At 44.1% G+C, this 18,021-nt stretch overlaps 1 protein-coding gene across 5 annotated transcripts in view; it reads left to right on the forward strand.

Annotated features, from left to right (window-relative positions):
- The window catches only part of LOC121599843 (5-hydroxytryptamine receptor-like), a 95,197-nt gene that overhangs the window by 55,450 nt on the left and 21,726 nt on the right, over positions 1-18,021 (forward strand). For all 5 annotated transcript variants that reach the window (XM_041927933.1, XM_041927935.1, XM_041927932.1 and 2 more), the window contains exon 5: positions 16,034-16,277. In XM_041927933.1, the coding sequence (XP_041783867.1) occupies positions 16,034-16,277 (244 nt within the window). The remainder of the gene's footprint in view (positions 1-16,033; positions 16,278-18,021) is intronic.

Genomic DNA, 18,021 nt, shown 5'->3' on the forward strand with positions numbered 1-18,021 from the left:
CTGAATGTCTAATAACCAGGGCAGATAGCACCGGAGGGCCCGTCAGAGTCTGTTGGGAATAATTTGCGTAAATTTACAATTTTTCAGACGAAACCTTTTGGGAGAAACCTGAAGGCAAAAACACATGCACAGGATGTTTGACATTTGCCGTTTAGTTTTGCGGGAACATTTCATACGGGTACGAGATAGTGAACCGAAAAGGTGAACTACTTAACGTGCCGAGCGTGATCGCCGGTGGGAAGATGATACCGTCACTTAAACAAACAGCTACCTTGCCGCTTTACGTGATGAGATTGACGTGAAGAGGTTGCTCTTGCCGGCCGAAATAAGCTTATTTCCGATGTCCTACAGCAACATTTCCCTGGTTTCATCGCCACACAGCCTGAAGCCTAAACGTCAGCTTGTTGAGAAGTTGGCAGGAGTCTGGTGCAATATCCATCCAAAGGTACCTATCGCTCACAAAACATCGGTTAGGGTGGAAATGCTTTTTTGTTCCCAGAATTGACCGGAGTGTTCGTACCGAGAACGAACATTTTTGAGATTATATATGTGTGTGTGTGTGTGTATGTATGTGTGTGTGCATGTGTTGTCTTTCTTGTTAGTGAATGCGTCTGTGAACGAGTCACAACTTTATTGATATCTCATGCATTACGGAGAAGGAGGCAATCTCCGGGGTATTGAGTTGCGACTGCTCGTTAAGGTGTTTCATGTCAATGTGCCATTTCGGATCATGGCTTATTGTGAGTGGCTGTAAGGGACCTGTTTTCCCCGGAAGTGATAATGCTAGTGCTAGAGCGATTTCAGAGCAACGGTTGGAATTGAATACGGGTTTCAGAATGTTTCAATGCTGTGACCTGCCAACCTAAAGCATTCTGTGTCATAAATGAATAAATAGATGTTTTCTGCCTTCGTCCTTTGCTATGACTTAAGCAAAAGCCAGTGTTTTTGTTCCTGTTTTCTAGTTACATTTTTGGATATTCTCGACACTTGAACTGCTTCTATAAACAAGTTCTGCGTCAAAACGATAAATTTAGTCAACAAAGAAGGGCAACTAACAACAGCTTCACATGCTATGGTATGCCTTTTAATCGTTTTGTTGTAGTTTAACCTCTTGATTTATTATAATTTCTACGAATTCTGAACGATGAGCTGGGAGTTTGAATGTCTCTTTTTAACAAATAACTCACAATGCGACTGTGACAATTGTTAAAAACATGTCATAATATTGTAGATATAATAATACTAACTTAGAGCATATTTCAAGAGGAATCCATATCATTAAAATTCCTGAAATTATGCCTAGATGTTGGTTAATGTATTAATCATTCGATGAACCAAGGCTGTAACACCATGATATATGGACGTGGAAGGTTCTATGGTCGAATGGCACTAATTCAAATTGAGCAAAACTTTAGATAATTTTTTCTATTTAGTGTAATATCCTACGCGTACATGATGTCCCAAACAGGTTTTCGAGGCTGTTTTTGGTACCACGCAACCAGTTAGTCAGTCCTTACTAAGGTGCGACGGTCCATAAGAGGCATGCTCCCTTGCGGGACAAATCAGTAAGTCGTACGAGATGATCACTATACTTTGTATTCTTTTCATTTTTTATTCCGTATAAATCTTTAATGTACGTGGCATAAGCATTTTGTGATAAGGCTAAAAATAAGACGATCAGTGGCCTTGTCTGTAACATGCTTTTTCACCTCAGGAAGCCGCTCAGCTCAGCTTTAATGCATTATTTTTACCAATATTTTCCCCATTCTTGAGTAGTACAGTGACATTGCGCCAGGATACAGGCAGCTATAAACCTATACCGAAGGGTTTGCTCATTTTTCCACCAATATGTGAGTTAATTAAGCGTTTTCTCTTCGGGAAAACACTTCTACGCGAAAGCTTTCTCAAGCTTTATTAGCATCCACTCAGGGGCGTACATACGTGCTGTGCTTGTGGGCAAACTTTCCCTACCTTGCAGCCTAATAAAACATCGGTAAAATCATTACACACTTTCTACCCACCGTCCTTGTTGTCTCCCTCGGTTTAGTCTCCGGAACTGAACCGAAAACCTCAATTATGCTGCGAAAATTAAATTACTTTCCACTTCGCAGCGCTTCGAACCGCACAGAGTGTGTGCGGTTGATTGGTTCCGTTGTTTGGGAAGTGGCTAAAAAACGCACACACACACACACCCAAACCGTGTTTGGTGTAATGGTTAAAATGTTGAAAGGCTCCTCTGCCACCCGCACGCGCACACACTGATTTATTCCGGTTGTGGGCTAGCTGGCTGTAGGAGTGGTTTTCAAGAAACGGGCTGTATCGTAGCCACCATGGCAGTATCGTCGTGCAAAGTTGTGCGGGTTTTGCTTGCCTGTTGTATAATCGACTCGCTCCGGATGGAGAGTTAAAGTACACGTTTCCAGTGTGCTACACTGCCCAGCTTTTGGGGTGTTTGAAGTAAGTTTCCCGTAGGTATACCACAACTTCCGTCGCCCACAGAGCTAGTGCCCACCACGCGTACAAACCGGGTTGGGGGTTTAGTTAAACGCTTCCTGCCCAGATCCGACTCCGGCTCTGGGCGGAGACTGAACAATATCTTTCCTCGCCCGTATCTTGGTTCGGATGATATTAGATCGCTGCAGCCTAGGCAGCGCGATGGAACTGACAGAATTAGCTTAGCTGCGGGCATAGCAGGCGAGAGTTTTCCACTCCACTAGTGGCACTAGGGGTTAGGTTCGTTAGCTGCCGGTTGCAGGACGCGCAGTGGACGCGCTAGAATAGATGGAGCGAAGCTCTCGAAATTGACGATTTATGATGTCTCTGGGAAGATTTAATACGGTGGCCCACGTGGTTTCGGTGCCCTTTCGCGTGCTTCAAAGACATTCCCGGTTCGCACAGGCGCATCCAATTTGGGACTGTTCACCGAAGCGGTACAAGCGCACACGCGCACATCCAATTCCACAGCTTGGTTGGGTGAACCACGCTGCCCAGAATATGTCAGAAGTTATTGATAAATGGCCTAATGGGGCATCATTTTCGCGGGGCCAGCGCGCTCCTTTGGGCGTTGGGCGGGGAGGTTTCGCCTTTTCGCGCCAAGCCTTCGGGAAGCAGCATTAGGAAATGAAGCGTATCGAGTGTTTCGCTTTTCCGTGTGCGCAACAAAACGTAAAACAAGGCATCGGGAGAAAACATTAGGCAACACAAAAGCGCACTGTGAGGGATGGGTTTGTTGAGAAGCTAAGTTTTTTTTTCTTTACTTTTTGAGTGCTTTACAGGCTTTGTATAGGGTGTAGCGAAAAGTTCCGAGAAGTTTCCATTGTTGCAGAACGAATTAATAGAAGGAAATTAAAAGTTGAACAAACAATTTGTCAGCCCATTTAGGTAACGGGCTTCTAGGACTGTCTGAGCGTGCGATGGCCAATTTTGGTCCTTCGAACCGGATTGAACTTTTGACGGGTAGAAAAAATCCTTCATAAGAAACCGTCCTATGATCAAGCAGATCACTGGGTTCAATAATTGAAGAAAGAGTTTAAACACCTGGAGTATAAAAATGAATATTTTCGTTAAAACAAATAAAAAAGATCTTATCGTCGTTCGATCGCACACCTCTTTGAAATACCTAATAATTGTTACAACCGCAACAAAAACCGCTCTAATGCCACAAAGCCTCCGTGACCCGGTTTTGGCATTGCCCGATTCGCATGATAAATGACATTAATAATCGTAAACCAAGGGAACAATATATGAAAATTATTTATGGTCTGCTTGCCACTTTGCTAGCGATCGGAACCCGCCAACGATCACGACCTGTCGACTGCTGTAAAGCTGAGCCGATTGCTTGTCGCTTAAAACACAGCTTCAACACAGTTGTGTTTGAAGGAACGCTTCTCAGCAGCGCGTTATTTATAGTGTGTGTGAAAATTAAATTACATTTCTACAGAAATCCCTTCAACACGGTCGAAACTTGTGAACGCACTCCAAAAGGTGAAACACCATACATCAAAGTGCGAAGAGAGCGAACGAGTTTCCTCGCTTCCCCAACGGCACCGGGGCACAGCAAACGGTCGTTACGTTGAAAGCGTTCCTTTTCCAGCACAAATTAAATACCGGTGCATTAGCTTTAATTCGTTCGGGGAAAAAGAAATCCACCATCAGTCAAACCGTGCTGCCGGGACGGGCTGACATAGTTGAACAAGCTGCAGTAGTGAGTGGAAAGCAAAGGGAGCTGAAGTATGAAAGAATTCGTCCGGAAAGCGTTCCAGTTAAAATGTAACAGAACGGTTCTGCTACCGCATAGCGCACTAGTATTCCAGCAAACCCAGAGGTATATTTTTTTCGGGGCCATGCTTGGGATAAGGTTTGCTTGGGGTGATTACGGTAGCTGGGATTTTGAGACTTTCTTTTTTTCCTGCTTTCTTGCCGTCGTTACTTCCAGCTGCTTCCGGTTGGATTGCAATTCATGGACCGTAAATCAATTGAGCGGAAGTGCAATGGTCATTGCAAGAATCAATGTGAATAATTTGTGATTCCAGCGCATGGAGTTGGAATTCCTCAACAAACTCACACGCGCGAACTTTGCCCACTGAACGTAACGCTTCCCGGAATGAAAGTGATTATTTTCTGTTTTACTATCGTTTAATTCTATTTCACCTGGAACAGTGGTGAATTCAAAGAATGGAGCACTTGGAAAAGGGGGTTTTGCTTCGGTGGAATTTACATTTGTTTGTGAATGTTAAACTTTCAAAGTTATTCAAATGTAATCGCGAATGGAAATGCAAATCAGTTGCAAAAATAGCATTGAGCTGTGTTGTTTCATTTTCAAAATAACTGAATTTTGAATTCGATTTTCGGTGTCTGAATTCAAACTAAAATAAGAAAATAAGAGAAATAAGAAAACTTTTTTATATGTTATTGTTTAAAGTCTGTAATAAATTTAAAGCTCCCCAATTCTCTAAAAAATAAATGAACTTCATCGTTTATTGTTGAACTCATTCTCTCCCTCCAAGCGATTACCTCTATGCTAATTCCGCATCTGATCGTATACCACCTACTTGACTCTGGTCAAGTGTGGTCACTCGTTTTTAGCGCATCCTCGCATCTCGCTTTCGCACCTCGCGGTACAGCTGCAATATTAAAAAATCCGTGGAAATTTGTGCGAAACATTACTACCACTCGTGCGTCGTGCGGAGCCCGCGCAGGAGGAGACCAACCGGGTCAACAAGCTATTGATTGGCATTGCGGTACAAAACGGTGAGATGAACTCAAGCGTGTCACAACCGAAGCGAGTCCCTCACTCCTCGATGAGTGGCTGTCAGTGGAGTTGCTACACGAATTACCCCCGCTGACAGGTGGAAAATTGCTTACGAGGTGTGCGTTGGTTGGAAAAGCGGCAAAAAATGAATATAATAAAAAAAGCATTAATTAGAAAATTAAAGCTATGCATTAAAGTAACAACGGGAACAGCAAGTTTTGCAGTAGCTTTTAATTACAATCCTTATTATCACACAACAGAGGGGCAAATGAACAATAGAACCAGCAAAACAAGGTATCAATTCACTTGGGAATTTCATTGCAACACGTGTCGAACACTAAAGCGCACACAATAGTGATTTTCTTTCTGCACGCATAAACCGAGCGAACTGTCGTCCAGCCGTACTCGCCGTGTGGCTGTACGCAATGTTCAAAAGCTTCACTCAACCATAATGGTGCCAGTGCTGCACTGCAATTGTGGTTTCCCGTGCTTTACAAAGTGTAAACACCGCCACATCAGACAGGCTAGGGCAGCATCCTTCCAGCATAACTCCGCAACTAACTGCGATGGGTGTACTAGCGAAAGCGTCAGTGTTCATAGAGATTGATTACCACGGCCCGGGAAATGCAATCATGTTGGAGCAAAAATGGCAAAAAGGAAAAAAAAAACAGCACGATACTAAACAACACTACCGCTTTGTGCGTCGATCCTTTCGGTCGCTGTTGCAGCGGGTACGCCACGGCGGGGGATTTGATGGATAATAAATAAATAAAATACCCTTATTCCGCTGGTGGTTGGAAAGGTGACGCGCTGGGTGCGAACGCCACCGAGGGAACAGGATTGATTACAAGGTTATGGACACAGTCCAAGGCCCACGTCCCCGGGCTAGATGGAACGCTCGTCCGCTCAGCACCCGAAGCACCCCACACTCACGGTAAAGATAAATATAATACACAAGGCACCGGTAACAGGTGTCACATTCAAACGCCGTTCGGCACCGTTCCGGCGAGCAGGTGCAACGTTCGCAACGTCCAACCCGTCGGGGTAAGCCGGCCAGGAACCAGCGCCGGGTCCTTTTGTGCTCCGTTGCAGAAGGGTTAGCGATGTGTTATGCGATGTGCAGCGTACATTCGTCTTCATCATCATTAACCGGTGTGGTAAAAGTAGACACGGTCGGACGGTCACATCGCACTGCCCTCCTTCTCTTTCCATTCCAGCCAGTCGGGAGGTTCAAAAGGTTTTGCAAACATTACGCACCCGATCGAAAGGCACCGCTAGCTGTCCGGATGATAACGGACTTCATCAAACTAGCTGTCACCTGAAGGATAATAAATTACACGACAACGCCTCAACCGACCGTGGACAGTGGTGATGCTGTTCGATAAATCTTCTCGTGCGTTTTTTCTTTATTCTGCTTTCCCGCTTCGTAAAAACACTCGTTTGTGTGCTGTTGTGGGACAAGCGATCCCTAAAATAGGTGGAAGTTTTGAACCGATTGTAGTGTTTCCGGGCAGATAAGAGTGAGGCTTTTCGGATATTTTGTGGGAAGAGCAAACCTCCCTGAGAGCTTGTTCCAATGATAGGCAATTAGTTTGGGGAAAAGGATTAACAAGTTCGCTTTTACTTGGGCTTTCCGGCTTTTGCTGGACGGTTTGCCGGTGGTGCAGGTAAACACTGGTGATTGATTTCCGAGAGTTGTAAAGGTGCGCTTTCTGATCTTTTGCAGGGAATGATGTGTGCCGGTTGGTGACGGTTAAAAGTGATTGGCAGCGGGATTAATGATGCTTACAATTTTTGTTACAGATTTTGCTGTTCCTTGAACGCGATGAAACCGAGTAAAAGTGATTATACGGAAGGGGTTTGTCAACAGTTGTTCGTAAATATAATGAGTTTATGAGTTTGGTGAATAAGTAGTTCCTTTGTACTTATCAAGCTTGTAAATATGAATACATTTATGCTCCAAATCCTATTAGGCAGTGTACAATGCATACTTTTAGGCGCATTTTGTTTTGTTTGAAGTTGAAATTGAAGATGCTCTTGATGCTACTTTTTGAGCATCTACTTAGGTTTAACTCTAGTATGCGCAACTTTGCCATTGAATAAGGCTCAATATTAAAAAAATCATTTTTTGAGACCCATGACCCGTCATGTTGTTATGTCGTACGAGTTGACGTAACATCTCGTAGCACCCTGCTGTTATTCGATACATCTATTCGTAATGTGTTATTCACAATGGGTCCTATCACTGGAAACAATCACCAACAAAACCTTCGCTGAAACGAGCGCTTGGAAAGCGGTACAAACAATACCAGTTCCAGTTACTACGACCACCTACACTAGCCTCTTTTATGGATCACTTTTCATTTCAGCTGACCGTACAGACATGGCGAGTGTTGTTACTATTACCCTTCGTGTACTGTGTCCTTCTTCCTGTCTAGCCTTCTACTGTCCCTCTCGTATGTTTTGTTACATCCAGTACCATCAAACGTACGCAACAAATCAAACCAGACGGGTCGTAAAGGACCAATGGAGCGCTGCAAACGTCAGCAATTTGATTGAAGGTCATCATAAAAACGGGACAGTAATTTGATTTTCCATAGTTTCGGTTTTACTTTCCGCCGCAGTCATCGTGAGCCGACGCGCGAGTTGTTTTTCTGACCGTTTTTCGAAGGTCAGGAGAGGAAAAAACCGTGGTCGTACACGATCGATGTCATGTTCCTGTGGTTTTCATTTGGATGTAAGTTTTTTTCTTACATCAGCTCTTGCACGCGGTATGAACATAGTGAACGTATGGTGCAATTCCAATGTGAATGTTTTTACGACTTGTGTGCTATGAAATCAATAGGATAATTTAAGGATAATATGATTCTATTTTTTCGTGATGTTTTCTCAACAGAAACACCACGTTCAGTTTGTTTTTGTACATCATTGTGTTTAATGAAGGGAAATACTTCTATCATCAATCAGGACGTTTTTTTTTCTATCACATCATATTTTGTATCATTTTCGTTATCATTTTGTCTTCAAGCTTTTGAAGTTATGATGTTAAATCAAAAGTTGCATAAATAGAACTATTTTTATAAGTACAATTTGTTGCAAAAATTAATCATCCCTGCGCCTAATTTTGCCCCAAAATCGAAAACAAAACTGAACGCCTTTTATTTTTGGATGATGCTACCTTCTAAAATTATCCAGCCGCCTCAAAGTGTCGGTCGGAAACATGAAAAGAAGTCCCTAAAAGGATATTTTTAAACAATGCTACACTCAAACCAAAAACTCCGAGCTGACCATACCCGCGGTGGTGGAAAACTTCAACGCGGCTCTCTTCTGTCACCTTCGCTAAGCACCGGAACAAAACACGATCTCACCCACGGGTTCGCTGTTTTCGCCTAGTCGCCCTTAACCCCCTTCCGGGAAGAAAAACGAACAAAAAAAAAAACAAAAGCCCAAGCACAATTCAATTCCGGTCACCCACCCGCCGAAGGGCCCGATCCTATTTACAGCGACCCATCTTTTCCAATTATAACTTGTTGAACTTTTGTCTTTTCGGCAGCAAAACGGCTCCACTGCCGGGGCCGGGAAAGTCGTCGAATTTTACGATAGTGACACTCAGAAGAGCGAGAGATAGAGAGAAAAAAACAACAGCCAAAGAGTTGAAGCACGATGACAAACGGTTTATGATGACTGCAAAAAAGCCGTTCGACCGTGTTTCGTCGCACTGTATCGCTTAATGGATCCGAACGAAGGGCTTCAACCCACATCGTGTTTCGGTGAAACTTCCGGTCAGGTTTTTTTTCGGTTCGGTTCGGTTTGGTTGTCGTCGTTGTTTGGGCAACTCTTTTGTTGGTTCCCGGGGAGGGAGGAACAGGATAGGACTTTAGGTCACGAAACTTTGGCGAGCGGTGCCTGCTTTCGTTCGGTTGAAATGACTGGCCCTGCCCGGGTGGAACCGGTGACGTGATAATCATTTTTTCCCTCCACAGTGACATTGCTGACGTCACGAGTCAGGTTATTAGCCGGGAGGCACACGGTACCTCAATGTTTCACAATGGGCTCACCCGTTTTTTCCTTCACTTCGTACAGGGTTAGCGGGGTGATTGTGATCTAATTATTAACGGACACTGGAGGGCGTGATTTGGGCTGTGGGAAGTGTTTTCGCCCGGCAAAACGTTCTGGGAAAGAAAGCTATTTCCAGTACCAGGAAATAGGATACATCCTTTGCATTTTTGGGTAAAAGTGTAATTAGATTGTTCAAACGGGTTCGGTGGGTAAACTAGCTTTCCATCGAGAGGGCTGAGGGACACGATGGTTTTAAGGAGAAAGTCATTTAAGATACGACAAAACCCCACAATTTGTTAGTTTGTCCACTTAGCCGAGGAGCTCGATTCCGTAAATAGGTTGTCCAAAAATAAATTAAACAGTAATTGGTGTCGTTCCACAATTAACGCAACGCCCAAGGAAAGACTGACGCAAATGTTGCTTTCTTGTAGGTCATGTCTTCGAACAGAGAGAGAAGCTTGACGACACATGTCTTCTACGAATGTAATCCCCTTTTCGCTACACAGTATTGATCAGTGATGCTCGCTAGGGGTGTGTGCGTGTGTTATACATGTTGGCAGGACGTGGACAAGTCCCCAGCACCCAGCGGGAGCGAGATGATCCGGACAAGTTTGATTTCAATGTATTAATTAATTTTCTATCCAAACCCATCACTAATAGCGTTTCGGGTTAGGCTCGTGCTGGGGACTATTTATTATGCTGGACCTGTGGAGCTGATCGAACCCTCGGGGCAAGCATTGCATAAAGATGAAGCAGAGCTCGGTTCTCAGTTCTCGCAGGAAGGTATTTTCATCGCACGTAATACTTTCGATCGTGTTTGATAGAACGACGAGTAAATCACTTCTTAGGAAGCGGGCAGAGCATTCAATTAATTCTGCACGAGCTGCTTTACTTTATTGAATCATAATCAGGGGGGTTTGCAAAGGTATTTGCTGCATGACGATATGCATGAAATATACGGCAAATTAAGTGAACCTTAAATTTGCGCATTTTATATCAAAGTTTATTATATCGTTCAAGAACGTTTTCATACACCATCACCAGCATGATGCTAGGCTAAGAGCATGCTGGAAAGTTGTCCCCCCGTACTACAACCGCGTACGAACAGCTGTGGACTAAAACAACCTGCAAAAGCTATTAACAGACAAATAAACTAATTATCCCGAACGGTTTCCCACCCGGCCCACTGAAACACCCTAGACACTCGCTGACATCCCCTCACATCCACTCACACACATACACACACTGCTTTCCAAAGCGTGTCGTTAAAAAGTGTACCCAAACTGTGTCCGAGCGCCGAGTGAGAACGACTTTTCGGTCAAGTTTTGCGTCGAAGTCGGAGCGTACTAAAAACGGAGGTGACGTTAAACGGACCCTGCTGGTTCGGTGTGGTAGTAGGGTGCAATGAAATCGCTTTCTAGAAAGTTTGACACTTTCTCAGCCTGCTTTCTCAGCACTCCTCCCCTTTTTCTCTCCTTCGCAACCCTCGGGAGCACCATCGCGCGGGAGGATGTGCTGTCGTCTGTAAGCGATTCATATTGGAAAAGTTAGAATGCGTTTGAAATGTTGCTACTCTGTGTGCTACCGTGTACCTAGCTGCCATTATGTCGCTTTTGTTTTTAGTGGCTGGTTTTGCACGCTGTGCTTTCGATGCTCAATTGAAATCGAATGGAATGAGGGATTTGTTTTTAAAGGTAAAATGTAACAAACTGAAGCAATGGTTTTACGGCTTTCGGATGTATGGAAGCAGTGTTAGTTGTTTCAGTATAGCTATCTGTTAAAATAAGACGTTTTTAAACGACAGAGTTGAAAAAAAAAGAACAAAAATTTCGGAAAATGTATTCATATTCAATTTAAGCACTTGATAGAGCAATAGCTATCTGTTATCACACACTAACATTTATGATATTTATGGACGCTGGTTGGCAAAGAATTTATGACAAATATTGTCACATGTACTTGAAAGTACTTAACGTCAACTAACAAATTCTTCATATTGGAAAACTTCAACAAAGGTTATTCTAGTTAGCCTCGCTTCCTAGTAAGAAAAATTAATGTACGCCTGAAGGTATGCAAGTATGTGTTTTTTTTACATGATTTTACAAGTCACTTTCGAATGTAAACGTTGCTATTCACCGCGTAAAAAATGTTATTCCACTACACTCTAATATTTTATTTCGATCATAATAAAATTTTATATCTTCAGCATGATATTCAACACTTCAATGGTCTGTTTGCCATCATTTTTTTACCGAGACTTAGCCGGATAGTATCATTTGCAGACAGTTGAAGTATTGAAAATCATGCAGAAGAAATTAAACATTATAACAGGGATTTCCAAATCAATTTTAATTTCTTCAGCATGATTTTCAACACGATTGAGTTTGACATTTCTTTGGAATGTGTTGAAAATCATGTGATGAAACTGAAATTTCATTTTGAAGCAAATACACCATTTGATAGCTGTTGAAAAACATCTTGAATGAAGTGACTTGGAAAAGCCTTTATGATGGAAATGAAATATAAGAGTGATGTGGTTAATTGGAACGCAGCAAATGTTTACTACTGAAAGTTAATTGGAAAACCCAGCAATGATTGAATGATAATAGTATATTGAAATCTGCATATTAGAACTCGATCAATTTTTTGGGGCAAAACCGTCAATTGCAACACAAGATAAGTGTTACATTCTAAATTGTGCCAAATGGTTCCCCACTACTATCACGAAACAAAACTGTACATATCTCCCACATCCACAGTAAACCTATTTCATTTAGACTTTATCAAATCTGTCACTCCCTGCCCACCGAGGGGAGGGAGACTCAATCGGATGTTGTGCCAGAGGTTCCTTTTTATTTTTGCTTGAGTGTTGAAATAAAGGATACATCTATGTATTTGTGCTACCCTGCTCAACTTTCCAACTACCGGATTTACGTCATTCAGCTGTCAGCATCCAGCTGACGAAGCTGTTACGACCACGAATGCCACCAAGGATGCCGTCGTGTCTAACGAACGATGACACTTTCTATTACGGGCAGTTCGCTTCGAAGTGGTGCGACAACGCTGCACTATGTCTGTCACTCATTGGCCAAATTCTCCGAAAGAGGAATCGAATATTTTTCTCATGAGTAACATATAAATCAAGTGTGTCAAAATTTAAAAAAATTGAATAATATTTAAAGAGTTTTTTCAGTTGTAACAGTTCGTTTATACACTGTAAAATGTTATCGCCTTTTCTATGTTTAAAAATGAAACCTCTGACTAGTGAAACTCCTTCCCGAAAGCTGAACAATAGCGCACCCAGTGTTTCGGAGCGCACAGCCAAAGCTCTCACCATGACACCGGGGCGATAAGAGTGATTTGATTGGTTTCTCCTCGCCGTGCTGGCAAACATTTAGGGAAGTATTATTTCGCTCCCCCTGCCACTCCAGGGCTCTTGTTTGTGCCGTGTCGCTTGATCTGCCCGTCAGACATTTCGGTATCGCTACCGTTGCCCTGCCGGACGGACTCCCCCTTCCGGGACACATATCAATTCGTGTTCGGGATTCGTCAAAAAATCCATCAAACGTCGCAGTCGCCCAACGCCGGTCGACCGGTCATGTCTTGAGAGTCAGCAAGTTATCCGAACCGGCTGCCACTCCATCGCTGGTCGGTTGGCTGTTGCTCTCTTCGTCCACCCTCTCTCTCCCTATTTCTCTCTCTCTCTCTCACACACACACACACACACACATACACGATGGGGACGGTGGTGGTTGGGATCCTTGGACGATAATCCATTTTGTCACGTTTTCGGTCTCGCCTTTTTGAGCTGACCGGATTGCTGGCCGTGTGCGGTGTGTTAAAGCGAACGAAAAGATAGTCGTTTCGAGATTTGGGCAACGTTTCTGGGCGTTCTTTTCTGGTCTCTTCTTCTTCTTATTCTCCATTTGCCCTTTTATCAAGACGCTTAAAGCAGATAAACCTGCTGAATAAGTTTCACCCGTCCCCAATTTCCTGTCCCGTTTCTTTTTTTTGCGGGGGAAATGTTTTTCTTCCCTCCCTGGAAGGACTCTAATCCGTCGTGTTATTGTAACGTGACCGACAGAAGAAAAGAAAAAGGAAAAAAAGCCGGACCGCCACATTGTGCCGGTTTAAACTTATCTCCCGATTGAGGCTTCTTTCGAGAGCTTCTGGGTTTAAGGATTTGGCGCTTTTTAGCATAAATCGAATCGATTTTTGGGAGCACTGTCTTCCCTACGCTCTGATGTATCAATGCTGCGCACAGGGCGAGTGTAAGCCCACGGCCCTATTGCTTCGCGTGCAGCGCAGGCAAGCTTTAAGACTCGACTCGACGTGAAAAAAAAAGCGGGCAGCTTCTGCCCGCGCCACGTGAATACAACGTGGTACGCTCACCGGCACAGGGATGGGCGTGTTCTTTCACATTGTTGGTGCGCGTTTTCCAGTCGACTTAGCGGGAACCAAATCTCGTGGCTCTGGGTAATTCGTGGAAACGGCAAAAAGCAAAACGTGCCAAGCATTGCTGCTTCGTGGAAGAAGGAGAAGAGAAAAATACACCCAAAACTAAGTGACGATGCTGAATATTTCCAATTTAAAGCACTCTTAATTATGGCTTAAAATGTCTTTGCCACTGGGTTTGTTTGTGTGTGTGTGCACAGGGATGGGTAAAACTCGATCGATGAAGCAATGACATCGGAGAGCGTGTCCGGGGTTTGGGCACGGTTGCTCGGAGTTTTGTTCACCGAGCGAGACCGGCCTGTTTCCTGGTAATTGTAGAGTCATTATGTTTATGTTGCCTTACAAAGTTATTAGGGAAATTGTGGGCAAAGCCGATGGAAACGATAACAGTTTGTAGAATTTAACTGACGTAGGGTGTGGTTTAGGACGGCTTCAAGCTTTCGTTTTGTGAAATTATGTAGCAGGAGAATATAACATGTAAGACGAGCAAAGCATATTTACTTTCACGTTTGTTTGAAGAGTTCAAATACAATCTGTTCCTCGGATTCAGAGATATGTCGTTTTATAAATTTGGAAGTTAATATGTCAAGTCGGCTCAATTGGTACCAAGAGTCGTTTAGAAATAATTGAAATAGCTAATCTAAAGGCCGGTGGACACTGTCCGTACTCGCTAGTGTAGCTTCAATTTTCACTAGCGCACCTGGCGAAGGCTGACCGAAGCATTTTTTCCAAACAATTTGGAGCCGCTTCAAAAAATACGTTATTTTTCCATGCGTTTTTACTTAAATCGGAGGAGAAAAGTTTTGTTAAACATAGATACACATGTTTTGCACGCATTTCATCCATTTTTGCAATGGAAAACGATGGAAAAACTACTTAATTTTGAGATCCGGCATGACCATTCCCTCGATGACCAAAAAAAGCTCCCACCAGTTGCCGCCAGATGCTGTAGCGAAAATCAAAATTACGCTTGCGAGTACGGACAATGTCCCCCGGCCTTTAAAGAGAACGATAGAGGGTTTGAACACATCCGTCAGGATGAAATCCAAGCTGGCTTGTTGACTCCTGTACTGTATAATGAATTAACTGATAAAGCTATTTAATATATTGAGAATACAATACAGAATTCTCTAAACTGAACATGCACAGCTGAGCTTTTTTTAGGTTAAGCATTAAAGCCATTTGGAGATGGACGATTGGATCTAAAGGCCGGGGGACACTGTCCGTACTCCCTAGTGTAATTTAGATTATCACTGGCGCATCTGGCGGCGGCCGGTGGAAGCTTTTTTTGGTCATCGAGGGAATGGTCACACCGAATCTCGAAATTAAGTAGTTTTTCCATCGTTTTTTTGTCATGAAAATGGATGCAATGCGTGCAGGACATGTGCATCTACCTTTTACAAAACTTTTCTCGTCCGAATTAAGTACAAAACATGGAAAAATAACATATTTTCTGGAGCGGCTCCAAATTGTTTGGCAAAATGCTTCGGTCAGCCGCCGCCAGATGCGCTAGTGAAATTCGAAATTACACTAGCGAGTACGGACAGTGTCCTCCGGCCTTAAGAAAGAAGCAAACCCCACTGCTCAATTGAATGAAGTGAATAGTTCATGAAGTAACCAAATTATTTAAAAATTGTGTGAAAACCACCGAGTAATTCCAAATGAAATCACTTCCGCTCATCAACGCAGAGTGAAATTTAATCATTTAAAATGTACAACCATTTCATACATTCTCAATCGCCAGCTCTTTCTCTCTCACTTTCCTCCTCTCCTTCTACTCCTCACTCTCTCTGTCCCTCTTAATTTGAAGCCCATTAAGTTAACATCCTTTTAAATAAATTGCGCTACCCGCACCACGGAGGAAGTGGTTTGTGCAGCAAACTCCAACCGCTGATGGTTAAATGATTGACGGTGCGGTATTTCAGCAATCATGTATTTTTTACTGCATGGAAAAGGTGAACAGATTTCCACGCCACACAATGATTGGCGACGCGTGAAGCTGCAAACTGGAACAAATACACACAAAAAAAGCATTGAACGACTCCACTCTCATTGCGCTCATAAAATAATCATAAACTCAGCCCAATCGCATCATCAGCATCAATCAAACCGCACAAGTCGCAAGCGTTGACGTCCCTGGGAGGGTTCGTCGCTTCGTACGCTCCCTAGCTTACTCACCACAAGAAAAAGTCACACCCCCACGGGTTCATCTCTTCTCTAACTCTCTGGCTTTTTTTTCTGTTTGTGTGTCCTTCTTTTTGTTTCCAGGAAATGTGTTCGTTATAGCGGCCATCCTGCTCGAGCGCAACCTGCAGAGCGTCGCCAACCACCTGATACTGTCGCTGGCCGTGGCCGATCTACTTGTTGCCTGTCTGGTGATGCCGCTCGGTGCCGTGTACGAGGTGTCGAAGGAGTGGCGGCTCGGGGCCGACCTCTGCGACATGTGGACGTCGAGCGATGTGCTGTGCTGTACCGCCTCCATCCTGCATCTGGTGGCCATCGCGCTGGACCGGTAAGTGCTTTTCGCCGTAATTCGATCGAAGCCTGTCTATCGCCCGTGTCGGCCCGGTCAAAGTGTCTATCGATTACCGGGGCCGGGGCTTTCGGGTGCAAATGCGCATTTGGCTTTCGCTCGCTCCGATGCCGTACCGAGCCATTACGGGGGAATTCTTGTATCGGTGCCAATCGCAATTCACACACACCAACGATGGCTACACTTTATTGCGTGTGGGGAGAGGGAGGTAAAAAAAGGTGCCCGGCACAACAACCAACCGGTATTAATCTTCTCGAGAGCTTTTTTGAGCGTAGCTCCGTATAGCGCATCCGACGCTTCTTATAACTTATTGGACACCTTAAGAAGCGTTACCGGTTGTTGGGGTTTTTTTTCTCCTCTTCGTTGCCGTCGATATGAACCGTCTTTTCTTACTTTGTCGGCGAAGACGTTCGGGTCGGCAACCATATTGATTCTCAACCTCTTTTATCTCAATATCTTGAAGCACCATCCTCGGTAGCTAAGCCGCCAAAGCCGAAGGTGCCTTTTGCCCCGGCAGCAAACAAAAAAGTGGCAAACAAACACAGCCGAGCAGCGAGGAAATCGATTCAAATCAACTCGTTCAAATCTTCCCTGATCAACCCACCCACTCAACTTTGTTGCAAAAGAGAAGGAAAAAAAACGCCTCCCCGATTTGCCATGATATTGTTTCCGGCCTACGCTCCTACGTAGTGCTCGGCTTGCCATGTTTGTTTATTTTCTCGAACCCAAACAACCTGTAACGGCCTGAAACGGTTCCCACTTGGGGGCATTCATCCCCCACCCCCCTGCTCGCTTAACCCACTTTGCCACTCAGAGAAGATGAAATCTTCCCGTTATATCATCTTTAATTCTGCCCATTTTTGCACGAACGTGTTCGTGTTCGAAGGACCAAAAACCTGAACAGCGACCGTTCTTGTTCACCGGTCGGTTGTGTGCCCCCCGCCCCAGGAGGGATCGTAGATTGACAGGAGGCAAAATGATTTTTGCTAACATATGCAGGATCAAGTGTATTGCCCGGGAGAGGCGGAAGTTATGTCTGTTTTTTCACTCGAGCGAATTGGAGGAGGAGTCTGCCTGTGACGTGATGTTGCCGTATACACGTATTGCGAGTATCACGCTCTCCCTCGAGACCTTCCGGCTTTGCCGTGCAGGTAGGTTTGGCAGGTTCATGTAGCTAAAAGAACCAATCCATCATGTTCCATCATGTGTGTGTGCGTGTGTGATGCATGTGTTATTCTCTAACCCTGTCTTCGTTATGGATTGAGTGCAGTGAGCCGTATGAAGGAAGACGCATAGCAAAAAATGGGGAGAGCTACTAGCAAGGTACGCATAACGAGCCCATGGTTGGTCATTGGAGTTGACAGGCAGAGCCTAACTTTACAAAACCAACGTATCTGTTCAGATGTCTGTCCAAAGACGCAGCTGATGAAGTGCGCTGAATCGGAGACATGCGTTCAGACAAGGTGGCTTTGCTCCGGGAACGACTCGTTTGATGTGCGCGCAGCCGCCCCTGAGTGGCCATGAATAAGTAAGATGTGCAGAAATCATCCTTTGCATAGACATCCTGTAAGATGAATATGGAAATTTTGTGCGGGTAATATTCTTCAGAGCTCGATATCTTACTAAGAGCGCTACGATATACACAAGAGATCTTGTAGGGAAGGCATTGTGATTAAATGCGTATTGCAAAACGGGTCTCAATTTAATATCTTGCACACGCTCT

The sequence above is a fragment of the Anopheles merus genome, chromosome 3L (assembly GCF_017562075.2).
Source record: "Anopheles merus strain MAF chromosome 3L, AmerM5.1, whole genome shotgun sequence".
NCBI lineage: Eukaryota > Metazoa > Arthropoda > Insecta > Diptera > Culicidae > Anopheles > Anopheles merus.